At 56.0% G+C, this 23,111-nt stretch overlaps 13 protein-coding genes across 13 annotated transcripts; 7 read left to right on the top strand and 6 right to left on the bottom strand.

Moving 5' to 3' along the window:
- Window positions 1-106: 106 nt before the first annotated feature.
- On the top strand, window positions 107-1,057 carry L969DRAFT_47620 (uncharacterized protein; the record flags this gene model as incomplete). Its single annotated transcript, XM_014713461.1, is given in 4 exon segments — window positions 107-205; window positions 396-630; window positions 650-759; window positions 815-1,057. The coding sequence occupies 4 exon segments, from the start codon at window positions 107-109 to the stop codon at window positions 1,055-1,057; spliced, it is 687 nt and encodes a 228-aa protein (XP_014568947.1).
- A 27-nt stretch (window positions 1,058-1,084) lies between these two features.
- Window positions 1,085-3,884, bottom strand: L969DRAFT_17040 (uncharacterized protein; the record flags this gene model as incomplete). Its single annotated transcript, XM_014712899.1, has 9 exons — window positions 1,085-2,564; window positions 2,612-2,706; window positions 2,754-2,848; window positions 2,898-3,021; window positions 3,068-3,166; window positions 3,216-3,312; window positions 3,367-3,471; window positions 3,519-3,590; window positions 3,646-3,884. 9 exons carry the CDS (start codon window positions 3,882-3,884, stop codon window positions 1,085-1,087), a joined length of 2,406 nt encoding a protein of 801 aa, XP_014568385.1.
- Window positions 3,885-4,005: 121 nt separating this feature from the next.
- On the top strand, window positions 4,006-5,071 carry L969DRAFT_87031 (uncharacterized protein). Its single transcript, XM_014713460.1, has 2 exons — window positions 4,006-4,776; window positions 4,833-5,071. Exons 1-2 carry the CDS (start codon window positions 4,306-4,308, stop codon window positions 4,974-4,976), a joined length of 615 nt encoding a protein of 204 aa, XP_014568946.1. The 5' UTR covers window positions 4,006-4,305; the 3' UTR covers window positions 4,977-5,071.
- A 433-nt stretch (window positions 5,072-5,504) lies between these two features.
- Window positions 5,505-6,324, top strand: L969DRAFT_423207 (uncharacterized protein). Its single transcript, XM_014713459.1, has 3 exons — window positions 5,505-5,786; window positions 5,838-5,984; window positions 6,042-6,324. The coding sequence occupies exons 1-3, from the start codon at window positions 5,622-5,624 to the stop codon at window positions 6,192-6,194; spliced, it is 465 nt and encodes a 154-aa protein (XP_014568945.1). The 5' UTR covers window positions 5,505-5,621; the 3' UTR covers window positions 6,195-6,324.
- L969DRAFT_621145 (uncharacterized protein) lies at window positions 6,249-9,533 on the bottom strand (the record flags this gene model as incomplete). Its single annotated transcript, XM_014713458.1, has 2 exons — window positions 6,249-9,153; window positions 9,206-9,533. The coding sequence occupies 2 exons, from the start codon at window positions 9,531-9,533 to the stop codon at window positions 6,455-6,457; spliced, it is 3,027 nt and encodes a 1,008-aa protein (XP_014568944.1). The 3' UTR covers window positions 6,249-6,454.
- An 88-nt stretch (window positions 9,534-9,621) lies between these two features.
- Window positions 9,622-12,721, top strand: L969DRAFT_87027 (uncharacterized protein). Its single transcript, XM_014713457.1, has 6 exons — window positions 9,622-9,760; window positions 9,820-11,415; window positions 11,469-11,727; window positions 11,778-12,156; window positions 12,211-12,476; window positions 12,529-12,721. The coding sequence occupies exons 1-6, from the start codon at window positions 9,684-9,686 to the stop codon at window positions 12,673-12,675; spliced, it is 2,724 nt and encodes a 907-aa protein (XP_014568943.1). The 5' UTR covers window positions 9,622-9,683; the 3' UTR covers window positions 12,676-12,721.
- L969DRAFT_621137 (uncharacterized protein) lies at window positions 12,580-14,824 on the top strand (the record flags this gene model as incomplete). The annotated part of the gene is made up of 7 exons (XM_014713456.1): window positions 12,580-12,870; window positions 12,929-13,197; window positions 13,251-13,838; window positions 13,892-13,981; window positions 14,037-14,177; window positions 14,233-14,326; window positions 14,376-14,824. The coding sequence occupies exons 1-7, from the start codon at window positions 12,780-12,782 to the stop codon at window positions 14,822-14,824; spliced, it is 1,722 nt and encodes a 573-aa protein (XP_014568942.1). The 5' UTR covers window positions 12,580-12,779.
- On the top strand, window positions 14,590-16,153 carry L969DRAFT_103055 (glycoside hydrolase family 5 protein; the record flags this gene model as incomplete). Its single annotated transcript, XM_014713455.1, has 2 exons — window positions 14,590-15,782; window positions 15,891-16,153. Exons 1-2 carry the CDS (start codon window positions 15,089-15,091, stop codon window positions 16,151-16,153), a joined length of 957 nt encoding a protein of 318 aa, XP_014568941.1. The 5' UTR covers window positions 14,590-15,088.
- Window positions 16,154-16,167: 14 nt separating this feature from the next.
- Window positions 16,168-16,866, bottom strand: L969DRAFT_94177 (uncharacterized protein; the record flags this gene model as incomplete). The annotated part of the gene is made up of 2 exons (XM_014713454.1): window positions 16,168-16,201; window positions 16,256-16,866. The coding sequence occupies 2 exons, from the start codon at window positions 16,864-16,866 to the stop codon at window positions 16,168-16,170; spliced, it is 645 nt and encodes a 214-aa protein (XP_014568940.1).
- A 161-nt stretch (window positions 16,867-17,027) lies between these two features.
- Window positions 17,028-17,587, bottom strand: L969DRAFT_94176 (uncharacterized protein; the record flags this gene model as incomplete). Its single annotated transcript, XM_014713453.1, has 3 exons — window positions 17,028-17,195; window positions 17,247-17,315; window positions 17,366-17,587. 3 exons carry the CDS (start codon window positions 17,585-17,587, stop codon window positions 17,028-17,030), a joined length of 459 nt encoding a protein of 152 aa, XP_014568939.1.
- Window positions 17,588-17,796: 209 nt separating this feature from the next.
- L969DRAFT_34403 (uncharacterized protein) lies at window positions 17,797-18,225 on the top strand (the record flags this gene model as incomplete). Its single annotated transcript, XM_014712920.1, has 3 exons — window positions 17,797-17,858; window positions 17,903-18,011; window positions 18,073-18,225. Coding segments are annotated over 3 exons (324 nt in total), but the record flags the coding sequence as incomplete, so codon positions are not given.
- Window positions 18,226-18,529: 304 nt separating this feature from the next.
- Window positions 18,530-22,282, bottom strand: L969DRAFT_17030 (uncharacterized protein; the record flags this gene model as incomplete). The annotated part of the gene is made up of 4 exons (XM_014712898.1): window positions 18,530-19,515; window positions 19,565-19,966; window positions 20,017-20,438; window positions 20,487-22,282. 4 exons carry the CDS (start codon window positions 22,280-22,282, stop codon window positions 18,530-18,532), a joined length of 3,606 nt encoding a protein of 1,201 aa, XP_014568384.1.
- A 236-nt stretch (window positions 22,283-22,518) lies between these two features.
- Window positions 22,519-22,938, bottom strand: L969DRAFT_17029 (uncharacterized protein; the record flags this gene model as incomplete). Its single annotated transcript, XM_014712897.1, has 2 exons — window positions 22,519-22,618; window positions 22,670-22,938. 2 exons carry the CDS (start codon window positions 22,936-22,938, stop codon window positions 22,519-22,521), a joined length of 369 nt encoding a protein of 122 aa, XP_014568383.1.
- Window positions 22,939-23,111: the final 173 nt, after the last annotated feature.

Below are 23,111 nucleotides of genomic sequence, written 5' to 3'. Positions count from 1 at the left end.
TCAAGTCAATCATTCAACGTATCTGGTGTCCGGGGAACTCGAGCCCTTTAGGTGAAGCGCTCTCGCTGCCGATCGGCATTCGCCTCGACAACCCGCAGAGCGAGCGATGATTCCAGCAGGGCCCGAAGAGTCACAGCAGAAGGGCAACGCGCTCGCATCCTCGGGCGATGCCAAGGCAGATGCCGCCCAGATGCAAGCTGTCAGAGTCAGTGGCATTGCAGCTCATTCCCTCGTCGTCAGCACAGCACCGTTCCTTCCCAGTAGCGCAGTGATAAGGCTGCCACGTCGCAGTCTCACAGCTGTACAAGTCCATCGGCTTCCTCCTCGACCTCGGCTTCATTCGCTAGGATCGCGTTCATCTGCAGGATGCTGACCAGCGCGCGACTGCTTGACAGGCAGCGCTAGCGGATCCCAAGTTCAGCGAGCCCGGCTTCGACTCGTCCAAAGTGTTTGCACTCATGTCTGTCCTGCTCAACCCGCCACAGACGACCAAGGAAGCGCGTATAAGCAGCAAGAAGCGACTCGTTCGTCAGATTGGCACTTGCTATCAGTTTGTCATCACAGACAAGCAAGGCAAGGAGGTCAGATGGTTCGCCGATATGAAGGCAAGCTTCTGCCGACTCCTTGACCGTCTTCGCTCATGCGGCAGACTATTGCTTGCAGAAGAAAGGTCACGTGGGGAAGGGCAAGCCGCCTGTCAAGGCCGACGTGACCATCTTCACTTCAGATCAGGACCTCGTAGATCTAGCTACCGGGAAGGTCAAATCACTGTCTACATGCCGATGGACTGAGCTCACCGGCCAGTTGGCTACAGGCCAATCCACAGAAGCTTTTCAATGCCGGTCGCATCAAGATAAAGGGCAACATCGATTCTGCACTCAAGGTCGAGCGTATCCTCAGCCAGGAGCGTTCAAAGGTCTACAACGTCGAATCATCCGAGTCCACTTCCGCCGTCAAGGCCGCCCAAGATTCACAGACGCCGTCCACAACGAGCGTGCACGAGCAAAGACGTAGGGGTCTATTTAGAAAAGTCATGGGTCGCGCTGCAAAGCTATAGTTGTTCTCACATACTGCATCTACCTTCTCACAACTTGGTCTGAGGTGACAGGATGCTCAGGAGATCAGGTCGACTGCTTTGCATGGCCGCCACGGCTGGACTGCCGGAAGGATAGACCGGTCTCGTCGCGTCGGCCAATATGCCAGGCGGCGCTCTGTCGAAGAGCGAAAGCAGTGCGCTCGCATTGACAGCTTGCGCTGAAGCGGCAGATGCCGTTGGCGCGGGCACGGGCGCCGGTTTGGGTGCGTTGAGAAGTGAAAGCAACGACGGTGCGTTCGGGTTAGAGCGAGGCTGCGGTGACACTTGCTGAGGAGACATCTGCTGCCCGGCCAGATGCTGCGGGGAGCGCTGGAACGCGTACGATTGAGGCTCCTGATTGGCTTGCATATGCGGCCGCTGTGACTGCATTGGAGGCTTTTGCTTATTAAGAGGTATTTGTTGATGTGACTGCTGCTGCTGTGGTGGCGGCGGTGGCGGCAGGATGGCCGCCTGATGAGGGAGTGGTCTCATCAGACCGTTGACATAGCTTATCATCTGGTTCGAAGGTGGCGGAACTTGCCAAGCCAGCTGGTTGCCAGGGATAGGCGGCAACTGTCGTGCATTGGGATTGCTCGTCTGCCTGATGGGAACATAGCCGTTCTGTCCGTTCTGCGGCGGCCTTTGTCCCGGTATGACACCCAGCTGAGGGTAAGCAGGCGGAAGCCCAATGACAGGCTGAGCGGGCGATACTAACTGACTCTGAGTTGGCGCGGATGGCGTGAAGAGAACCGGTCGTTGTGTCTCGGGCCTCAGATGCCTCGGTGGTTCAGATGGTGCCATAGGCGCTTGCTTTGCTACCGATCTACTTGTCTCAGCCGGCACTGGCATGAGTATGTCCAGGTCTCGAAGCAACTCCGCCCGCTTGAGATCGCGCTCTTGCTCAGTTGCAAAGGACTGTGATGGCAATCTCGCTGTTCTGACTGGCGGCTTACTGGACGAAATTTGGGCAGGGTTTGCGCCGTTGAACAAGTCCGCTACGTTCACTTTAATCGCCGACGCCGGCGCAGACGGCGGAGGCTCTTCTGCTGCAAGCAGTCGCAGCAGCGCATCTCTTTGGACCGGTGGCAGACTTGGCTGAGGTGCCGCAACGGAGCCATCGCGAGGGTGTATGTACGCTGTCGCTTGCTCAAGCCATTTGGCAGAAGCAGAGTCGACTGGCTCTGGAAGCTCGGCGGCGTCCTCGAGATCTGTCTCGGTCGGTGGTTCTGGACGATTGGACGCGGGCGAGGAGTGGGCTGTCAAAGCGACAGGCTGACGTTGTGGAGGGTCTTTGCTTCGCAGCAGTGCAGGAGAAGCTTCACTGGTGCCAAAGAAGAGGGCCTGCAATGCTCTGTTGCCTTCTTCGAGGTCGGAAAAGGCTGGCATCGGCAAGGTAGCTTCGGACGGCGTAGGCTTCTGCAAGATCGTGATGGCAGGCTTTTCGTTTCTCCTTGGTGCTTTCCGGGCTTTTAGGTATCTTTTTAGCGGTCTTGCAGAAAGCTCAGCCGGGCTCTTGTGAGGATGATAAACACCTACTTGATGAACGGGGCAACCATATAGAACTTTTTGTCTGTCTTTTTGGTTTCCTCTGACCATGCCGGCAATTGCGTCAAGGCGAACCATTTGATAGACTGAAAGACGCTCAGTGAATGCGTGTGGTGCTGTTATGCAAACGCACAGATATCTCTTTGCGCGTGCGAGTCTCGAATGCAAAATCTTCAGGAATGCCGGCTATGACATAGAGCCTGATCCGTTGCTCCTGCATCGTTATCTCTGCGCCGAGGGATGAGTACGATCCGGGGACGATGCCGTGCATGCTTACCGACGTAGTCCTTATCTCTGATGCCCTCGGGTAGCGGTGGCGGGCATGCAATAGAACTCTGCGGATGCGGTGCGATGGACGCGTCGATGTGCGGCCTCAGATCATAGCCTGTCTCTTCCCAAATCTACCGGTTGCTGTCAGACAGCGTGCAATCAGCTGCGAGGACCTACTTCTCGGATGGCACAGTCTCGTTCGCTTTCGCCTTGATTGATCTTGCCTCGTGGGAATGAAAACGTGGAGCCAGATGTCCATCCTTTGACGAGCAATACCTGTTGCGATACCTATGAGCGTGCGTCTTAGCATGGGAAGCATGCTGACCTTGTCGCAATGCGGATTGAGCATGATAGAGCCGCAGACGGGAACTCGCTTGCGATATCGCAAGAAGTTTGTGTACGCTTCCTCTGCATCATATTGCCTGTGGACAGGGAGGCTATTAGCCAGTGCCAGCTGATCGATGACAAAGCCTCACGCAAGGAGAGGACAAGCCTGGAAGAGGACTGTTGTAAAGTGCCGCAAGTCGAAAGACGGCAGTGCCGGTTGCTGTGGGCGCACGAAATCCTCATAGAACCAATGCCTGCGCTCGCGTCAGCTGATGACTCAGTACAGTCAGCGTGGACCGACGCTTGTTCCACTTGGAAGCAGATCCGCTCGACCGATAGCAGCTCCTCTGCCGGCAGATTGACGATGAACCGTCTGTACCTCGTCGTCTGTCATGACCTTGCAGTGCTCGTGAGGCAGCTAGACTCACGAGCTGAGATCGTCAAGCACGTCATCTAGGGTCATCTGTGCAAAGTGACTGGACGCCGCAGCGAGTCCCTCATGGTCGGATGAGGGCCCGAGAGCTCCGTGTACTTGCTTAGATTTGCCAGACTCGACCTGACTCGCCGTCGATGCAGCTTGCGGTTGAGAGAAGAGATCCGACACGGCTATACTCTGGGATGGCCCTGCGCCGTTCAGAAGCGCCAGCAAGCTCGCTGTCCCTGCCATGACAGGTTGGCGGAGAGTGAAGCCAAGCGACGGCAGGGGCAACCGACGACGCTCGTCAAATGTTTCTTGAATCCTGAAAAAAAAAGTCGCGAAACCGTCGCGATCGCGCAGAAAACCAGATCCAGCGAACTTTGAAGAAGCACTTGTCTTGTCGATGACCGCATATATTGCCAGTCCACTGGTCCTCCAAAAACTTTCGCGGAGACGGTGGCGCAAACAGCGACTGGCCAAAATGATTGTATAGATGATCTGACGACCGAGACCCAGGATAGCGTGACGAGAGCGCAGAGCATCTCGAGCTCTGGTCCAGAGTCGAGACTGTTGACGCCCATCTACTGTTCGACCAGCTGAGCAGGTCAAGGTCAGTCTGTCATCATGAGCATATAGAAGCGATCAATCTTGCTGACCGTCGCATATGCACATGGCGACAGTCAGCCCAAACGCAAGGCAAGAGTCGCCCGTCATCAGACGAGGCTGGATCTCCATCCTCCTGCCGGCACCGACCTCACTCTTCGGTCTTGCCGCTTGCCGACAGAGCTTGAACGCCAAGCGACGCCTCGTCACTCGACCGGCACCTCCCCCGCCTGTGGCCAGCAGCACGCCTGAACAGACGATCAGCGAGCAGCGAGCGATCCGCAAGAGAATCGCGCTCGCCAACAGAGCCGTGCCTGCCAACTTTATCGAGTTGTATCAGCGTCAACTCAAACGCGCTCAAGCTAGACTGCTGCTGCAAGAGGGCAACGCCGTCATGGGACTGCAACCGAATGCGAGATCCGCTCACCTTGCGCAGCAACGCGCACGCGACATTGCCAAATTTGGTGACAGCATCTTCTATTCTGCTCGCTACTCGGATGATGAGTACGAGTATCGCCACGTCATACTGCCCAAAGAGGTCAGTCATGTACACTTTAGAACTTCTTGCTGACCAACACTGACATTGTTGGGCAGCTGGCAAAGTATCTGCCACTCGACAGGTTAGCAGAAGAGAACGAATGGCGCGGATTGGGCATAAGACAGAGTCCGGGATGGTTCCACTACCTACGACACGCACCCGAGCCTCACATCATGCTTTTCAAAAGGCAGCTCGACTGATTTCCCTCACGCTTCACGCATCACGACGCTATGCATTGTAGATCACTGCCCATCCGTGCTGTTGTACGGCCTGCTTGCAGATGTTACGCGTATACGAACGAGTGTCGATCGGGTGCCGTCGTCGTGTTAGTCTCTCTCGTCGGTCTGCGCTAGCATAGCTTGAGCCAGCCGGCGAACGGCGTCAAGCTTCTGATTGTATCTGGCTGATAGACGATAGCGAGCATTGAGCCCTCGGCCAGGTGACAGGAGATGTGGCATTGCAGAGCAGCGATGCCGACTATTACAGATTCGCCGCGCAAGATGGCCTGTGGCTGGCCTACCGGATATCGCTGTGTCTCGACAGAGTGGAGTGGTCGTATTGTAGCTAGTCTGGCCAGGCAGATCGTACTGTTGTTAAGGCACACGAGCATTGGGCGACATTTCACACAGCATCAAGGTAGATAAGATGAGCTTTTGGGGCATTTGATGCGATAGTGCCGCAGAGGGGCACCCGACAGAGGCAGAAAGCCAAGAAAGGAGGGAAAGCGCGGCCTGCCTGAGATTTCACGGACTGCCGTGGACGCCGGGCTGGCGATCGATGATCAGTTGATGACGCGCGATCGGTGTGAGGACAGACTGACATTACTGCGCCGACATCAAGCCTAGATGCTGCCCTCAGCCGCCCGAAGAGCAGCATCAGTAGGCTCGGGACCGATTCGAGATGTCTCGATGCAGCTTCTTCCGCCTCTGCCGCTCTACCGACGGCTCTTGCGCGTTCACCGAAAGCAACTACCCAATGAGATGCGACTCATGGGCGACCTCTACATCAAAGTAGGCGGAAATGTCGGCCACTATCCCCACGGGCTCACAGTAGGGCCACAGGATGAGTTCAGGCGGCATCGATCGACGGACAACCCGCTTCATATCGTCGGCTTTCTCGCCCAATGGAAGACTTACCTCGACGAGTTGGAGCGACAGCAGCCCGGCATGAGGGAGGGCAAGCCGCTCGACAATGCATTGCTCGACAAGGTAGGCTGCCCATCAGACGTCCTGCATCGCCAGAGCTCAGATCGCGTGGCGTCGTAGCTCTCGAGCGAGCAGATTGGACAATTGCATGAGCTCATGACCGCGACAAAGGAGATCTACGCCTCTGACGGTGACCTGACTGCGCCGCCGGATGCGCCGAGACCTATGTCAGGAGACGGGGGCGATAGTAGCAATGCGGCAGGCAAGAGATAGCATGAGAAGTGATGCATTGTATCATTTGAGCAATGCTCTGAACGCGTCCTGACCCATGCCCGACATGGGCTGATCTGTCTGCATGCTCTCGGGAGGCGCGGGCGTGTCCCCATTCGGCGTCGGTGCAGCGCTCCTTTTGAAGCCAATGCCACCCCTTCCCCTGCCCCGACCACGTGCTGCAGCTGCGCGAGGCATGAAGGACACTGCAGCAGTTGGCTTGCCTGCCTTTTGTGCTGGCGCAGCAGGCGTAATCGGTAGCTCTACGTCTTCGTAAGTGATGCTGCCCGGCGGTAGCAGTAGGACTTTGCCGACGTCCTAGCAGTACAAGTCAGCGCGCCTTTGCTGAAACCAAGAAGAACACACACCGCCTCGCTCTCATATTCGACTTGAGCTGTCTTGCCGTCTTCTGCAATAGTGACTGATTTGACAGATCCGTATCGCTCAAAGACTTGCTGTAACAAAGGCTCTAGCACGCCGTCTGGCAGCCCGGTAGCAGTGACACTTCGGCTCGTCGCATCAGCTTTGCGACCCTGACCGCTCTCCGGTTGCTTCTCCTTCAGACCACGCTGACTTGCAAGTACGACAGCGATGTGACGCTTCTTGAACTCAGTGTTATTGAGCTCGAGTGCCTTTGCTGCGCCCGCCACATCCTCAAAGTCGACAAAGGCCGCGCCTCGGCAGAGACCTTTTGCGTCGGTCTGTATGCGAATGGCAGTGACGACACCGCAAGGAGTGAAGAGTTTGCGTAGATCGTACTCTTTCACGAAAGGTGTCAGCTGGCTAACGAGGATCTCCCGACGATGCGTATCTGCGTCTGTCCTGGCGCGCTTTCGATCTGGATCAGAGATGTAGACGCTCAGCTTGCGTTTAGGTTCTAGTTCCGTTCCGTGCAGAGCCAGGGCAGACTCTGCAGAGGCAGGACTGACGAATTGGATATAGCAAAATCGACGGGCAGAGTTGAACCTCTTGCTGGGCCATCGCGTTGCCAATATCTCACCGTACGGTTCGAATAGCGTCCGAATGTCTTTGTCTTCGCTTGACTCGGGGAAGTTAGTGACGTAGCACGTTGATCGCCAGCCGAGCGCAACCGATATCTCTTGATCCTCGACCCTCCGTTTATCCTTGGTCAGGGCGGCGAGAATGGAGTCGCGTGCAACAAACTCGATCGAAGCGACAGCACCGTCGGTCTTTGCATGCATTTGAAGCTCTCGAATATCGCCGCAGTCCTTGAATAGCCGTCTTATCGCCGGTTCCTTCGTCGACATAGGGAGACCTGACACGATAACGGTCGTGTGCTCCCTGTCGCGCTTGAGGTCCTGCGCAGGCGTATGCGCAGTCTTTGCACGCTTGCCTTCCTCATCGATGCTTTCCTCAACAGCTTCGGGCGAATCTTCTGCTCGCCTCTTGCTACTCCCATTCTCTGTAGGCCTCGTATCCAGCATGGGAGAAGCAGACGCTGCTGGTACAGCACTTGTCGAAGCAACGGGTTGAGCAGGTTCGACAGCAGTTTCGACAGCGGTCGAAGCAGGCTGAGGCGCTTGAGCAGCATAAGAGGCATACAGCTGTTCTTGCTCTTTCCGTCTCCTTGCATTCACGCCCTTCATCTTCTGCTCGATTGTCCGACTGGCTTTTTCGAGCGTCTCGATCGTTCCATGCTGATGCTCGAAACTCCTCCATGCCGAGAAAAGGTACTCCGGATAGTCGAGTCTTTTGCCAGCGCCACGCTCATAGATCTCTCTTGCTGCTTCGGTGTTATTGCGCCTTGCTTCGAGCTCGGCGTAAGCAATATGAGCTGCAGCGACATCGCTGTGCTTTGTCGTTGCTCTTTTCCAAACTGCGGCTGCTTCATCAGGCTGACCGAATCGTTCCAGTAAGCGAGAGAGATAGTGTTGCAAACGACACTGAGGGTCGCCATCGCGGGATCGTTTGTTGATGGTGTTGATACCCTGGTTGAGAATGTCTGCCGGCTCCTGAAATAGCTCATCGGGCTCTTTTGTCTGAGCGACGACGACTGCTTCCCAATCTCTGCGATGGAAGTCGGTCTTGGCGGTGAAGAGGTCGACGAGGCTGTCGACTGTATCGAAGACGGCACGGATGGCGGTTGCTCGCTCGAAAAGCGGTTGGACCTGCTCCCTCTGATCGCATCTCTCCAAGATCCGCAGATAAGTTGCCCAAAGCTGACCAGCGCCCGGTATAGCCTTGACGGCACGCTCGGCCACCGCTACGAGCTGCTGTTGTGCGTTGGCGAGAGCCAAGATAGCAGCATCCGTGTCGACCTCGTCAATCTCTTCCAGATCGATGGTGGGCAAGGTACGAGTGAGATGCCGCAGGTACTGATCCCACAAGTCAACAGAGGCTGGGTTGTCGTTTACAGCACGCTCAAAGAGACCCTCGACGAGCGCCAGATCGGGCGCATCGACTTCGAGCTCCCAGTCGATGTAGGACGTATACGCTTCTGGTGTGTACTGTAATTGGGTCAACCTGCTCTCGTAGCGCTCGCGTAGACTGTACGATGTCTTTGCGGCGCTTACGATCGCGTTTGCAGCAACCATCTTGTCCTCGTACTGGCCCTGGTCCTCGAAGTTGCTCACAAAGGTCGAATAGGCCTGAAAGGTGTCCTCGATACCCGCATGAGGCTGCGCGAGTCTTTCCAAGTAGATGTTGGCAACTCGACTGGTTTGGTCAAGAGATCGCTTGTGACTGAGCAGGCCCTCTTCGAAAGCAACGTAGGCACGCCAGATTGGTTGACCTCCGGTAATATGCCGACAGGCGGATTTTGCACATGCTGCTAGATGACTTCTGGCTACATCTGCGTCGACATGCTGAGCAAGAGCTTGATCGCCCGGCAAGGTGTCCTCTGCCATCGCGTCTGCGTCATCAGACGAAAGCGCCTGGGAGCCGTGAGCGCGCTTGTAGATGTCGATGACTGTCTTTGCATAGACTGACGAGATAGGTATAGCTGCCTCTGTACCTCAGCGCTGACCTTGCCGTACAGAAGCAAGAGGACGTACACAAGTAGTCTTGCATAGCTCGTTGACACAGCATGAGCAAGAGAGCGACATTTTCGGGTTCAACGGGCACAGTCATTGCTAATGCTTGTCTGTCGGCAAGCCAATCGAGCCAGAACGCGTCGGGGAGCGTGAAGGTGTCTGACATGGTCTTGCGAGCTGCTTCGAGTCTGTCTGCTAGTCCGAGCTGCTTGCAAAGCTGCACGATGCGTTCATGGACCGTCAAGTCGTGTAGTGCTCCATCAAGGAGCCGTTCGTTCTGATAGTCCAGCTCGTCGACTGGCTGCTTGGGCACTGCTAGCCTGTCTTTCCTGCCCTTGGACGGAGCCATGTGAGCGAGCAGAGATGAAGAGAGCCTCGAGTCAGCGTCAGCGTCAGCGTCAACTGAGAGAAGCGCGGTTCGTCTTTTTGGCTTTGGCGCAGGTTTGGCGTGCACCCTTCGACTCCCTTGAGGCTCATTGGCCCGACCTGATCGGCCATCATGGCAGGCAACTCGGACAAGTATGCATTCCTCAAGATGCAGGCACCACCGGCCTACGTCGCCGGTCTCGGACGAGGGTGATGAGCTCGTCTTTCAAACTTGGAGACAGCAAGCTGACGTTAACGTGCTTGTACAGTGCCGCTGGCTTCACCACCCGCTCTGATATCGGACCGGCACGCGAGGGTCCATCAGCAGAAGCGATTGCGGCAGCTCAGGAAGCAAGGGGAGAGGCGCCGGACGATGACGACAGTGAACAGTACCAAGATCCAGAGCAAGAGACAGGTCTGTTTGCAGGCATGGTCTACGAGAAAGACGATGAGGAGGCGGACAAGATCTACGAGCTCGTCGATGCTCGCATGGACGAACGGCGGCGAGCCAAGCGAGAAGCAAGAGAACGGGAGGAGGAGGAGAAATATCTCAGGGAGAATCCAAGGATACAAGAGAAATTCGCAGACCTCAAGAGGGGTCTCGCTTCCGTCTCTGCAGAAGAATGGGAGAACTTGCCCGAGGTGGGCAACCTGACGGGCAAGAAGAGGAAGAAGACCTTTGACAGGATGTACGCCGTACCAGATTCAGTCTTGCTCACGTCACGCGACAAGAACGCTGTGGACTCCTCAATCGGTACAGAGTCTGAGCCGGGCACCGGTGCCGCCAACTTTGTCGAGATCGGTCAGGCCAACAAGTCTATGCTGTCCATGAAGCTCGATCAGGTCAAAGACTCCGTATCTGGCTCGACCACCATCGATCCCAAAGGCTATCTCACCAGCCTAGACAGTATCATCCATAAGACACAAGCTGAGATTGGCGATACCAAGAAGGGGAGGACGCTCCTGCAATCACTCATCAAGACCAACCCATCGCATGCGCCCGGCTGGATCGCCGCCTCTGAACTCGAAAAGGTAGCCGGCAAAATTGTTGCTGCCCGAAAGGTCATCGCAGAGGGCTGTGAGAAATGTCCAAAGAGTGAGGATGTATGGCTTCAAGCAGCAAGACTCAACACGAACGACAATGCCAAAGTCATACTCGCCAATGCCGTCCAACACATTCCACAGTCTGTCAAGATCTGGCTAGCCGCTGTCGATCTGGAGAAAGACGACAAGTCGAAGAAACGCGTGCTGCGCAAAGCTCTAGAACACATTCCCAATTCTGTTCGATTATGGAAAGAGACTGTCAATCTTGAGACAGAAGTAGCGGATGCCCGGGTTCTGCTTTCTCACGCGGTCGAAGTCATCCCGCTCTCAACAGAGCTGTGGCTTACACTTGCCCGCGTCGAAACACCAGACAATGCTCGCAAAGTACTCAACAAGGCTCGTCGAGCGATTCCTACGAGTCACGAGATTTGGATTGCCGCTGCTCGTCTACAAGAGGAATTTCCGACGGGCGATGAGAGCATACCCAACGAACAACGTGTCGATGCAGTCATGCAGATGGGCTGTCAGCGACTGCGGCAAGCCGGCGTCGAGCTCTCTCGGGAAGAGTGGATCAAGGAGGCACTGCGGTGCGAAGAAGATGGCAGTCTTCTCACAGCCCGCGCGATCGTCAATGCGACGATCCATCAGGACATTGACGAAGATCAGAGATTGGAGACATGGGTGGAAGATGCCCAGAGTGCGCTGGCGACATCTCACATTGCTACAGCGAGAGCTATGCTGGCTTATGCTCTTCGCGTCTTCCCACAGAAGCAGGCTCTCTGGCGGCGAGCTGCAGATCTCGAGAAAAAGCACGGCTCGAGGTATGCTCAACCTAGCTTGCGCGGTAAACGCAAGCTGACCTCGTGCGATACAGGGAGACGCTTCTGGCCTTGCTCGACCGGGCAGTGCAAGCTTGCCCACAGGCAGAGGTACTGTGGCTCATGTCGGCGAAGGAAAAGTGGATGGGAGGGGACGTTCCGGGCGCGCGCAATGTCCTCGAAGAGGCCTTCAAGGCCAACAAAGAATCCGAGCAAATTTGGCTTGCTGCTGTCAAGCTCGAAGCCGAGAACGACTCTTTACCTGCCGCTCGGCAACTCATGGCTCGGGCCAGGACAGTAGCGAACACTGATCGAGTGCGTCCGCTCTCACAATCCGCCTCATCATCGCTGATGGGTCCTTGCAGATCTGGATCAAGGCTGCCGCATTTGAGCGATTGCACAGCAGTCCTAGCGACGCACTCAACACGGTCAACGAAGCACTGACAAAGTTTCCGTCGACGGACAAGCTTCACATGATAAAAGGCCAGATCCTCAGTTCTCAAGGCGAGGTCGGCGGGGCGCGCGAAGCGTATCAGCTTGGAACGAAGAAATGCCCGAAATCGATTGCGCTCTGGCTGCTCGCTTCGAGACTAGAAGAAGGAGCTGGTCTTGCTATCAAGTCTCGTGCTTTGCTAGAGCGAGCCAGGCACAACAACCCCAACAATGCGGAGCTCTGGCTCGAGTCCTGTCGACTGGAGCAAAGATGTGGAGCAGAGTCGCAAGCAAAGACGATCATGGCCAAGGGTGCGTCTCTCGACATTTACTGTAGTAGCATGTGCTGATGCGCGAAGCGTTTAGCATTGAAAGAATGTCCTTCATCTGGCTTGCTCTGGTCGGAGTCAGTCTGGTTGGAGGCGCGGCCTCAACGCAAGACAAAGTCTGTCGACGCGTTGAAGAAGTCGAACAACGACCCTCTCGTGCTCTGCACGGTCGCTCGGCTCTTCTGGACAGAGCGCAAGCTCGACAAAGCGCGCGCTTGGTTCGAACGCGCCGTCAATGCCAACCCTGACCTCGGTGACGTCTGGGCTTGGTTCCTTCGGTTTGAGCAGCAACATGGCAGCAAAGTGGGTGCCTTTGTTTCTGCGTTCATGCGTGCGCTAACGTCTCGTGATGCAGGAGCAGCAAGAGTCGGTCGTCAGTCGATGCATTGCGGCAGAACCACATCATGCAGAAGCATGGCAACGGGTCAGCAAGGATCCGGCGAACGCTCGCTTGAGAACGGGCGAGGTATTGCGCCTTGTAGCGGCAGAACTCGCGCAATAATGTTGTCACACTGTTGATGTCATTCGTCCATCGCGTCGCGTTCGGTTCGAGTCGACCGTCTTCGAGCTTCGAGTTGCACCCTGTCTTAGTCACTGCAGCGGGGCATGGTGGCTCGTCAGACAGCGCAGCAACAAGGCGCTGTCAGATTGAAGCAGAGCTATACTGTCCTGGGCGATGATCACCACACAGCGCCTCGTCAGTGATGACTTTCTTCCTGTTGCAGCATCGAATAAACGCGATGCACTATTCGCAGGAACTGCGACTGTCCTCTCACTACGAGGCCAAGCCGCTGCTGACGACAATTCGGGACTCATAGAAGAAGCATACGTGCACTACGAGGGTTGCGACTCGAGACTAGATGAATGGCTACCAGTCGCTAAACTGCTGCCTCTATCTTTGACTAACGGCACGAGCATCAAGCAAGAGTCAGGCTCTCTACCGCCTGCAATCGATTTGCAGTCCCAACTGGGTGTGCCTGCAGCTATTGCTACTCTGCTGGAAGGATCCCCACAGCCAGCTCTCGTGAGCCTTGCACGCGCGCGGTCACTCGGGCGTCACGTACTGACACACACCAGCAGACGATATCACAGCAGATTGCGCAGACGTACACCTCACATGCAACTGCTGAAGCCCATGCGCCCAAGCGGGGCACACTCAAACCGAGACAGATCTCTAAAGTCATCTGGGGCTGGCATGAGATCAATTGCTGGTACTCGAGCCCATACTTGCTTGAAGATGCCAAGCCGACGGCAGGTACCAGCTCAAAGCCCAATGGAGTGCTCCATGAAGCTGATTCAGGCCTTGTTCCCGCCAAGCCCATCAAGAAACGCCCGGCTTCAGACTCAGATGACGATGCTTTCACTCCTGGCAAGCTGAGTAAGGTGCCCGCAAGGAAGCCAAAGTCAAAGCAAGGGGGAGGCAAGAATGCGTCATTGAGCGAAGATACTCATCACGAGTATGCATCGTCAACGGACGACTTTGTAGCAAGCACATCAGGTCGTAAGGAGCTGCCAAGAAAGCAGCCGCGCGGATCTGTCGTGGGACAGCCATCTACCAACGGACACGCGCATGCTATGGGCAGTGTGGTTGAATCCTCCGTGCTCTACGTATGCGATGGCTGCTTCAAGTACTTCTACAATCCGCCGGTCTACCAGACTCATAGAGTGAGCAATAGCCTTGTCAGCCGTCCTCTCGGCTAACGCGGCCTTGGGTTCAGAGAATCTGCAAGATGGCACATCCGCCAGGCAGAAAGGTGTATCAACGGGGCGCGCATATTCTCTGGGAAATCGATGGCGCTCAGCACAAGGTAAGTCTCTGTGTCTACTCGACGGATTCTTCTGACAAACGTGCGTGCACACCAGTTATTCTGTCAAAATCTGGCCCTCTTTGGCAAGCTCTTCATTGATCACAAGTACATGTTCTATGATGTCGATGACTTCCTGTTCTACATCGTCACTGAAGCCGAGCCAAGTCGCGATTACGTGCTCGGGTATTTCTCAAAGGTCAGTCAGCAGCTGTCACCAGCCCATCTTACTAAAGGAACACACCCGTTTGCAGGAAAAGGTATCTTATGACAATTATAATCTTGCCTGCATCGTCACCTTTCCGCCTTTTCAGAAGCGCGGCTACGGCAATCTGCTCATCGAATTCAGTGCGTCCTCCCTACATCGCTGCCTGACAATTGCTAACAGCAGGCATAGGCTATGAAATCGCTCGTCGCACTGACCCAGCCGCACCACCAGGTACGCCCGAACGCCCGCTGTCAGATCTCGGCCTTCGAGGCTATCTCACGTACTGGACTGGCGCTATCGTTCGCCACCTTCGCACGCTGTTTCAGTCTGACGCCTTCCCAATCAACCAGAAGCTTACGATCACCAAGACGAGTCCCAAGAGGCAGTCACCGCGGAGGCTCGGGCAGAATGAAACCATTTCACCGCTCTCAGGCGAGAAACACCTCACACTCGCTTCGATTGCCGCTGCTGTCCATCTGCGCGTTGACGACGCGGCTTTTGCGATGCACGAGTCGGGCTTGGTCAGCGTCAAGGGTACAGATGGAGAAATTGTCATCACGCCCGAACTGCTTGAGCACGTCGCAAAGGAGAAGAAAGTCAAGATCGCTTTCCTCGAGGAGGAGTACTGGCTCATCTGACTTGCCGCGAAAGCAAAAGCTCGCGTACTGGTCGAGCACGGACCTCCCAACAGCCGGCAGTCTTGCACTTAGCTACAGATGCCCGGCTCCCTAGGCCAGACTCACCATCGTTCGCAGCTGCTCGCCGCGATGCGAGCAAGTATTGCGGTAGCCGGTATCTTGGGAACCACGCTAGCAGCATCAGCGCTCTGCATCGATCACCGCGTCACATCCATCAAGCCTCTTGAGATTTCTACGGCCCCACAAGAATGGGACTGAACGACCATGATCGCACAAGGCGTCGGCATAGGCAACTGGCTTGTTCTCGAGCCATGGATGGGCGGACAAGCGCTGGACGATCTCGAGGCAACCGACGAATATTCGATGGCGCAAGAGCTCGGCTGCACTCGTGACTATTTTGACCGACTGCAGCGGCACTGGGACACTTGGATCACAGAAGATGACTTGCGACGTTTCAGCAATGCTGGCATCAATGTACTCCGCATTTCTGTAGGCTTCTGGGCTTGGGGCTCATTCGCCAACGAGATCATGTCGGGCGAGCCGTATTTGGTTGACGCACAGCTGCCGCGGTTACAAGGTCTGATCGAACTTGCCGGCAGACACTCGATCTATTCTGTCATTGACCTACATGGCTTGCCTGGCTCTCAGAACGGGTATGGCTCGAGTGGACGACAAGGCGAGAAACATTTCTTCGAACAAGCCTATTTTAGCAAGGGCGTCAGGACGATACAAGCCGTCTCTAATTGGATGGACCAGCTGCCTACTGCGACTCGATCGTGGATAGCAGGCGTGGACGTTGCCAATGAGCCCATTGTGTCCGTTGGCTCGCAGAAGGTCGATCGCCATCACTGGACGCATCTCGACCAACTCAAGCAGTTTTATCGAGCATGCAGTCGTATCCTATCTGAATCGCAAGTCAATCCAGTAAAGCAGATGATGGGTCATGACGCATTCATCGGTATACGGGGCGCATGGCACGATTTTGAACCCGATCTGCCATTCGTTCTGACGACACATCCTTACTATCGCTGAAATGAGTATGACACTCTGGACGATTTGCTGGCAGACGATCTCACGAAGAATTGGTCTTGTCCGCATCCAATCTGGGCGAACGAATGGTCCCTCGGCATTCCACCTTCGATGGAGACGGACGAAGCTCAGACTATGCAATGGTTCCAGAAGCTGTACAACGCACGAGCGAGACGGTACAACCGCTTCGCTGGAGGAGCGTTCTGGGCGCACAAGGCCGAGCCCGACATTGACGGCTATATCTACAACGTGGAATGGTCACTGGCCACGCTGCTCAGAGGAGGTCTGAAGTTGTTGTGAGGCATGCAATGGGTCTAGAACAGGAGTGATGCACCAGCTGCTGTCGCACTGTGGCTCGTTATGAGCATTGCTGATCTGTCTGGAAGGAAGAGGAGTACTTACAGGAGCGAAGTGAGGCCGAGACTGATGGCCACATTCGAGGCAGCTCCCTTTTGCGCAGTGTTGGACGATGCCTTACCTTTGGGCTTGTTCGCCTGCGAGCCCGTAGAAGTATTGGGCGTCGCAGGCGGTGGTGCATTGCCTGCAGGTGGCGAGGCCGAGCTGGCAGTCGTCGTGCCAGTCGAACCGGTCATACCGCTCATGCCCGACATGCCACTCATGCCGGACATACCGCTCATGCTTGACGTGCCTGTACTGCTCGTCGTAGGAGAACCGTTGGCCGAGAGACCGGTGGATGTTCCGGCGCCAGCGCCGGTAGAGGGAGGCGTGACATTTACAGGGGGAGAAGTAGTCGCACCCGATGTCGTCGCGCCGCCCGAGAGGGTGCCGGTCGAATTTGTGGGGCTGGCAGATACTGCAGCAGATTGACCTAGCGATGACGCTTGACCGGGCACGGCATCGAGATTGAGATCATTAGCGGAAGGCGGCTTCTTTGTCGTCTTATCTGCTGTCTTGCCACCTGTTGTGGTCGCCGTCTGTGCAGCTGCGAGACCGATGAAGCTTGCGATCAGGACAGTGGCTACTCTCATCTTGTCGGATTGAATGCTGAGCATGAGACAGGCGAGCGACTTTATAGCCCTCGATGGACGGAGTGGCGCACGGACTTTGCTGTGGCTTGCTATGCAGGGCAAGGTCACGATGACGCTCTGTCACTGCGCGTGCGTGACGGGTAGGGTGGAAGTCCGTCGCTCCGAAGCCCGCGAGCGTGGGTATGTCAGGGCGCGTCGAGCGCCGATTGGAGGTCGTTGCGCAGGGCGTCAATTTCCGATTGTAATTCGGTGGTGCGAGCCTGCTGAATGTCAAGTAGAGTACGCTCGTCACAGAGCAGATAGATCATCTTGAGCGTGTGAGTTAGTGAGAGCAGATTCTCCACAGAGCGTATCTATGCGGTTTTCTGTCAGCATCGGCACTCGCACAACGACTTCGGGCTTGCCATGCTGTCCGCCCGTTCCTGAGACTCGAGCGCTTCTTGTGCGACCTTGTACTTATCCTTGGGACCAGCCTACCAGCTTGCGTCAGCGATGGACTCGCTTTCATCGCGTAGGCGCTCACAGCAGCACTCCTGACGAGTTCTCCGAGCGAACGCGCCAGATTGCCAACATTCTCGTCCACTCGGCCATTGAGAAGCTCCTCTAACTTGTCGAGATAAGTGTCCGAGTCGATCTGCTCCTGCTCCCCTTGTCCATGGCGATGGGCCGCGCCGAGCCTCTGTTGAGCTGCTGCAGTCCGACGAGGCGCATCTGTGCGCAGTGGAGTCTGTCCCGCGCTTGACATTGATCGTGGCTATGTCTGGATGCTAGCCGAGGATGAGATGATGAGCAGATGAGCTCGTACGATGACCGGCAAGGCCGACCGACACCGTCAAAAGCCAAAGTCGCGAGTCTGCCAGTCGGCAGTCACTCTGACCTGAACTGACCCGGCTGTGCAGTCATGGCGGTGAGTATGAGACTGTCATGCTCCGCCAGGCCGCTCATCAGAGCCATCTACAGTCTGGCTTTGGCTACACAGGCGGCCGCTCAAGGTGTCATCCATTCTGGCAGGGCAAGTCGACGTTGCGCTCTCCTTCGTGCCTGGCTCGTGTTGATTGAGGCTTCGCTCGGTGGCAGAGTTTACAAAGTGCTACAGTCAAGCGGACGAGCCACTCGACTGTCTGCCCCAGAAGGAAGACTACCTCGAATGCCTGCACCACAAGAAAGAGGTGCGCAGCCTCAGCTGACTACGCCCTTGTCAGAGACCATTGAGCTGGGTCGTCGAGCCAGATTGCGAGAGCGCAGACGATCAAGCAGACCTACCTGTCACACCAGGGGAAGGAGGTAGCCAGTAGAAAGGCAGAGGCAGAAGTAGCCGTAGGCAGCGGCATCATCTCTAGCTTAGGCCTGCTCGACACGAGCAAGGACGAAGAGGAGCCAGAGCCAGAGCCAGAGGATGCAAAGTCAGACGAAAAGTCAGACGGCCAGCAAGAGGACAAGCCCGAGGACGGTGACGGCGAGGGCGAAGGCGAGGATGAGGAGGCGAGCAAAGACAAGTAGACGCTTTTGCTCGTCCTCATTGCATCATGCTCCATTTGCTAAACAAGTCGTGGGCAATCGTTTGCAACTCGACACAAAATGATTATGTTGTACAGGGACGCACAAGCACAGAAGCGCACGGACTCGTGTGACGGGAACAGAGGTAATGCTCCGGTGCATGACGTGCAAAGACTGACTGATTGACTTTTCAAGTGGAATCGGTGAACTGTGCGGCAGAGGCGATGCCGGGTGAAGCACTGCTCCTGCGAGAATTGAGCTTGTTGGGCGTCTCGTGGAAGCTGCCGCTGTCCTTTCGTGAGGAGCCGTTGAGGAGGGTATACTTGTCCAAGGGTGAATTTCGATAGATGCGCAAAACGCCAGTGGAATCGTCTGCACAGACGATGATGGCACCGGACGCGCTCGTGCCGTTCAGCGTCGTCTGCGTGCTCGAACGCGTCATCGATGGCGACAGGCTGGAGCTAGAGTCTGGGTCGCGCGATGAGACAGGTGAGAAAGTACTCGTTCGCTGGAAAGCCGTCTGGTCAGAGAACATGGGATCACCCAGCTGAGCGAGGTGGTCCCGTGTGCTCTCGGGCGCAAAGATGCAGCACGTCATGATATTTGACTCGCCAGAGAAGTACTCGAGCGAGCCTTTGTCGATCCTTTGCTTGCCTGGATTGAGCCAGTTGACAGGACTGCCTTCCTCCACCATGCCAGCCGCAGTGTTCCATATATAGACATGTCTATCCTCTGAGCCACAGATGATGAACTCGCCATCATCGCTGAAACTAGCGCGAATCTGCGAAGAAGTGTTCTCGTGCCCTCTAAATTTGCTGACGAGGCTGTTATCGATAATGCTGTACAGTCGTACGCGGGAATCGTTCGATGTCACGAGGAGATGGTCGTCCGAATTGGGTGCAGGGACGATGGAGGTAATCTTGTGGCCCTTTGCGTTCTTGCCTCTCGTGCTTTTGACATGGAGTGAAGCATGATAACGAAAGCTGTCGGTCTCGAAGAGGATCAGCCGTCCGCCGAAAGTGCCGCCCATTGCCAATTTGCCATCGTGACTGAACGCTACGCTCGTGATCAGATCGGGTAGCTCTGTCCACGCGTGAATGCGCTTTTCGGGTATGTTCCAGAGTCGTAGCTTGCAGTCGAGCGAGCCCGATAAATAGAACCGGTCGTCCTTTGGATCTGATCCTCTGGATCAGTAACAAGAGAAGACAAATCTCACAGCACATACGGAATCTGACGGCGGTGACGAAATCGAGGTGCTGGAATACGCAGAGACATTCTTTGCGCGAGATATGCCATAATCGAACAGTCTTGTCCATCGAAGAGGATAGCAAAAAGTCGTTCTTGCTCCAGCTTAGATCAAGGACATCAGCAGTATGTCCGCGATACTCGTGCATTGGCCGGGCTGCAAGGACAGGCATGTTCGCAATCGGACCGTTCGACCGAGGACGACAGCTATGCGTAGATGCGCTCGAAGGGCTTGTCGCGGACAGACCGTCGCTTGACACTGAATCGTCTATAGGGGAATTTCGATCGCCCGCGCTGCCAGCCAGAGGCCAGATCCTGACGATGCAGTCTTGTCCAGCAGTTGCGAGATAATGCCCGTGCTTCGAGAATTGCATGGTCCAAACTGCATGCGGCTCAGTCACAGAGTCAGATATGGCTATGATGAGATCACACCTGCGTTCTTGCGAGCGCTAGGTTTGCGATGCGAGCCGATTGAGGGTTTCGGCAGATCTGCGCTTATGCTGCGCGTGACAGGAACGCCGTCGATCGGGCTAGCAGGAATAGGACTATCCGTATCGGATTTTGGCGGAGTCAGACGGATCTCTTGTGCGAGGAAGAGCTTGGCAAAGTCCCGGTGCGGTTTCCCTTTTGCTCGCACTTTGACATAGCGCGTTTTTGTGTGGCTACTGTTGTTACGCTGCAGAGGAGGAGGATGTGGCCGATCCGAGCCTTTACTTGGTGAAGAATCTGCAGACAGCCTTGCCTTCTCGCTCAGATCGTCTTGGATGGGCGCAAGAGGCGATTTGCGGGGCTGCGCTGGCTTCTGACCAATTTTGCTGATACGAGATAAGAGTGAAGCTTTCCGAGGCCGCGCACTGCATTCAACGTTCAGTCACGCTGTTCGCGGCGCACGACTAGCTTACTTCTTCGCTGTGTTACTATAGGTAGAGCCGTCTATGCTTGCTGCATCTTCGTCTCTCGGTGAGGAGCGGACAGTGTTTTGCGAGTGTTGCCGAACACGGGGCTCTGCTCCGTCTGACGACGGCGTCGGCATGCTCGAGGATTCCTCGAGAGCTGTTGACAAGGGCTGTCGCTCATCAATCGCTGAAGCAGACGCTTGCCGACGCGCGCTCGGTCGCGATTTGTCTGCAGCGACGCCGTTCGTCTGCTCCTCGCTGAGCTGCCTTTCTCGAACCTCGCGAATCTCCACAGCTTTGATCGCATCCCGCTCGTTTGTTGCGCGCGCAATACTGTGCAGCGTCACCGGGTCTAAGCGTGCCTTATTTTCCGCTCTCTGGAAGCCAGCGGAAGAAGGCAATCTTGTCAGCAGCCCTGGGCCAGATCGAGTAGAAGCGTCCATATAGCTTGACTGACGCGTGGCGTTTGGCCTCTCGCGTTGGCCAGGTCCCGGCGTAGCGACGTCATGATGGGGCATAGGCGTCACCATAGGAGTGAAGTGCTCTGCTGTGGTTCCATTGGCCGTTGCTTCATCCATGTCCATGTCAATGCTCTGATCGTCTGCACCCGAGTTCCGCCCACTGCGATCGCGTTGATCTAGTCGGTGGGTAGAATCGTCGCCCCCGCTATAGCTTCGCACAGGAGATGCGCTTATCGATCTCAGTCCTAACGTGTTAAGAGCAGAGCCCAGATTGAGATTGAAATTGAAGAAGCCAGTGGTGGCATTCGGCTGGCTTAGCGGCGCATCCGGACCATTGGCGCCCATCTTCCGGCGAGCGAGCAAAGCGCCCTCCTGAGGTGTGTCAGGCGTTGACGTAGTAGTATCTGCAAGCTTGACGTCTTCGTCGTTGCGATTCCAGGTGCCTATATTGATCCTTGGCAAACCAGAAAAAGCGCCCGACGATTGTCGTCCGCGAGACTGACCTCTCTGTGAAAGTGATCGCGAGCCAGCAGCAGGCGCTCCGACAAGCGACGAATTAGATGAAGAGGTCTCACGGTTGAGCGGAGTCGCCGTAGCGCTGCCAAAACCGTACGAGAGCTTCCGAGCACGCAAGGGAGAGCCAGGAGCTTTGGCTGACGTGCCGGTGGGCGTTGTCGCTGCGCTGTGCTCGGCAGATGAAACTGATCTGCTCACGCTCTGACCTCCTGTGCTGCCGCCGAGCGATGCCCGTGGAGTCTGCTCTGATCTTGCACCAGGCGCACGGACTGCGCGCTCTTTGGCTTGCATGCTGCTCCTCTCGCCTGGTACAACCTTGCTCGCGTCTGTATTGTCGCCTGCTATAGTGCCAGAGATGGCCTTGAACAGCGACGTCAAGAGAGTGAGTGAGGCGTTGGAGCTCGATCCAGGCATGCTATCACGCGGGCTCCCGCTGGCTCCGCCGGAGTCCGCGGACATCGGTTCAGCTGAGCTGATAGTGGAGTTGATCGCTGACGTCGACACCATCGGCGTGCCTTCTACTGGCGACAGAGCATACGAGCCAGGCACGGGTAGTGGTATTCGGCCAGATGGCTTGGGCGTCGTGTCCAGCTCTTCTCGTGGGCTAACGAACCGGCGCAGCGGAGCCGTTGCTATCTGTGTGTCATCTGGCATCCTGTCATCTGCGAGACCCTCGTTAGACGTCAAACAGAGATGGTGAGTCATCGACTGCAGCATACCTGGCGGTCGGAAGACTTCTGCGCTTTGCAGGGTGGGACTTGGCAGAAGTTGGCTCGTCGCATCGCCGCCATCAGCAGTGAGCGTGAAGGAGTGACTCGTGCTCATGACGGCGCCATTCTAGCCTCGCCAAATTTGCACGCGAGTCTCGTAAGCCAGCTTATACAGTCGCGCTCGAGCTTCGTGGAAGCTTGCCGAGCCCGGCGCCCGAGACCGAGAAAACTTTATGAATCTGCCACGAGGACAGCGCGCAAATCTTATAGCCGAAACCCGCTCGTATGCCAAATTCGTGAACAGTGGATTGTGTTGCTCAGCATGCATGCACGCGATCTATACTAGCAGATCTAGTCGTAACAAGGCTCTGGCTGTGGTACTGCAACCGGCTTGGGCGTGGCAGTCGGCTGCCCATTGCAGCAGCTCGTGTAGCACTGATGGAATGTATCGCTGCGTGCAATGTCAGCTTTGGNNTCCANTGCAGTNGCANATAGCACCTACAAGCCAAGACCGGCAGATACAGCAACGCCGGCATTGACGCCAGCGCCAGCCCCTGCGCCAAGAGGTGTGGCGATCACGCCCGCGCCAGCAGCGACATTGGCAGACACTGCAGCGCCAAAGCCGAGACCGAATCCGAGTGCAGGCGAGCACTTTGCGAAGCATTGCTGAGGCTCGCTGCTCCATTTCTTGGCCATCTCTTGCTCGATAGGCGCAGCAGCTGTCATGCTGAAAGCGACCGCAAGTGAAGCGAGAACATAGCCAGTCTTCATCTCGCTAGCGTATATGTGAGGGTTGCTNTGCTTGCGTNTGCACGAACGAAAGTCGAAGTGTCAAACGAGTGTGGTGTGTGCTTTGATGGGTCTTGCGTTATGTTTTGAGTCGAGCAAAGTCAAGGATGAGGAGCAGCATTGTAGCGCAGCTTATGTACTCGCTGCATGTTCCG

This window comes from Mixia osmundae (genome assembly GCF_000708205.1).
Source record: "Mixia osmundae IAM 14324 unplaced genomic scaffold scaffold_4, whole genome shotgun sequence".
In the NCBI taxonomy this organism is placed as follows: Eukaryota; Fungi; Basidiomycota; class Mixiomycetes; order Mixiales; family Mixiaceae; genus Mixia; species Mixia osmundae.
The sequence above is the reverse complement of the archived record's forward strand: the minus strand, read 5'-3'. Positions and strand labels throughout refer to the sequence as shown.

Bases quoted from the DNA above. Each gene is read 5' to 3' on its own strand.
- L969DRAFT_87031 (XM_014713460.1), top strand. From the start codon at position 4,306: ATGGCGACAGTCAGCCCAAACGCAAGGCAAGAGTCGCCCGTCATCAGA. The intron at 4,777-4,832 runs GTCAGTCATGTA...ATTGTTGGGCAG, and splicing joins ACGTCATACTGCCCAAAGAG to CTGGCAAAGTATCTGCCACT.
- L969DRAFT_423207 (XM_014713459.1), top strand. From the start codon at position 5,622: ATGCTGCCCTCAGCCGCCCGAAGAGCAGCATCAGTAGGCTCGGGACCG. The intron at 5,787-5,837 runs GTAGGCGGAAAT...GTAGGGCCACAG, and splicing joins TGGGCGACCTCTACATCAAA to GATGAGTTCAGGCGGCATCG. The intron at 5,985-6,041 runs GTAGGCTGCCCA...GTGGCGTCGTAG, and splicing joins ACAATGCATTGCTCGACAAG to CTCTCGAGCGAGCAGATTGG.
- L969DRAFT_87027 (XM_014713457.1), top strand. From the start codon at position 9,684: ATGGCAGGCAACTCGGACAAGTATGCATTCCTCAAGATGCAGGCACCA. The intron at 11,728-11,777 runs GTGCGTCCGCTC...GGGTCCTTGCAG, and splicing joins CAGTAGCGAACACTGATCGA to ATCTGGATCAAGGCTGCCGC. The intron at 12,157-12,210 runs GTGCGTCTCTCG...CGAAGCGTTTAG, and splicing joins AAAGACGATCATGGCCAAGG to CATTGAAAGAATGTCCTTCA.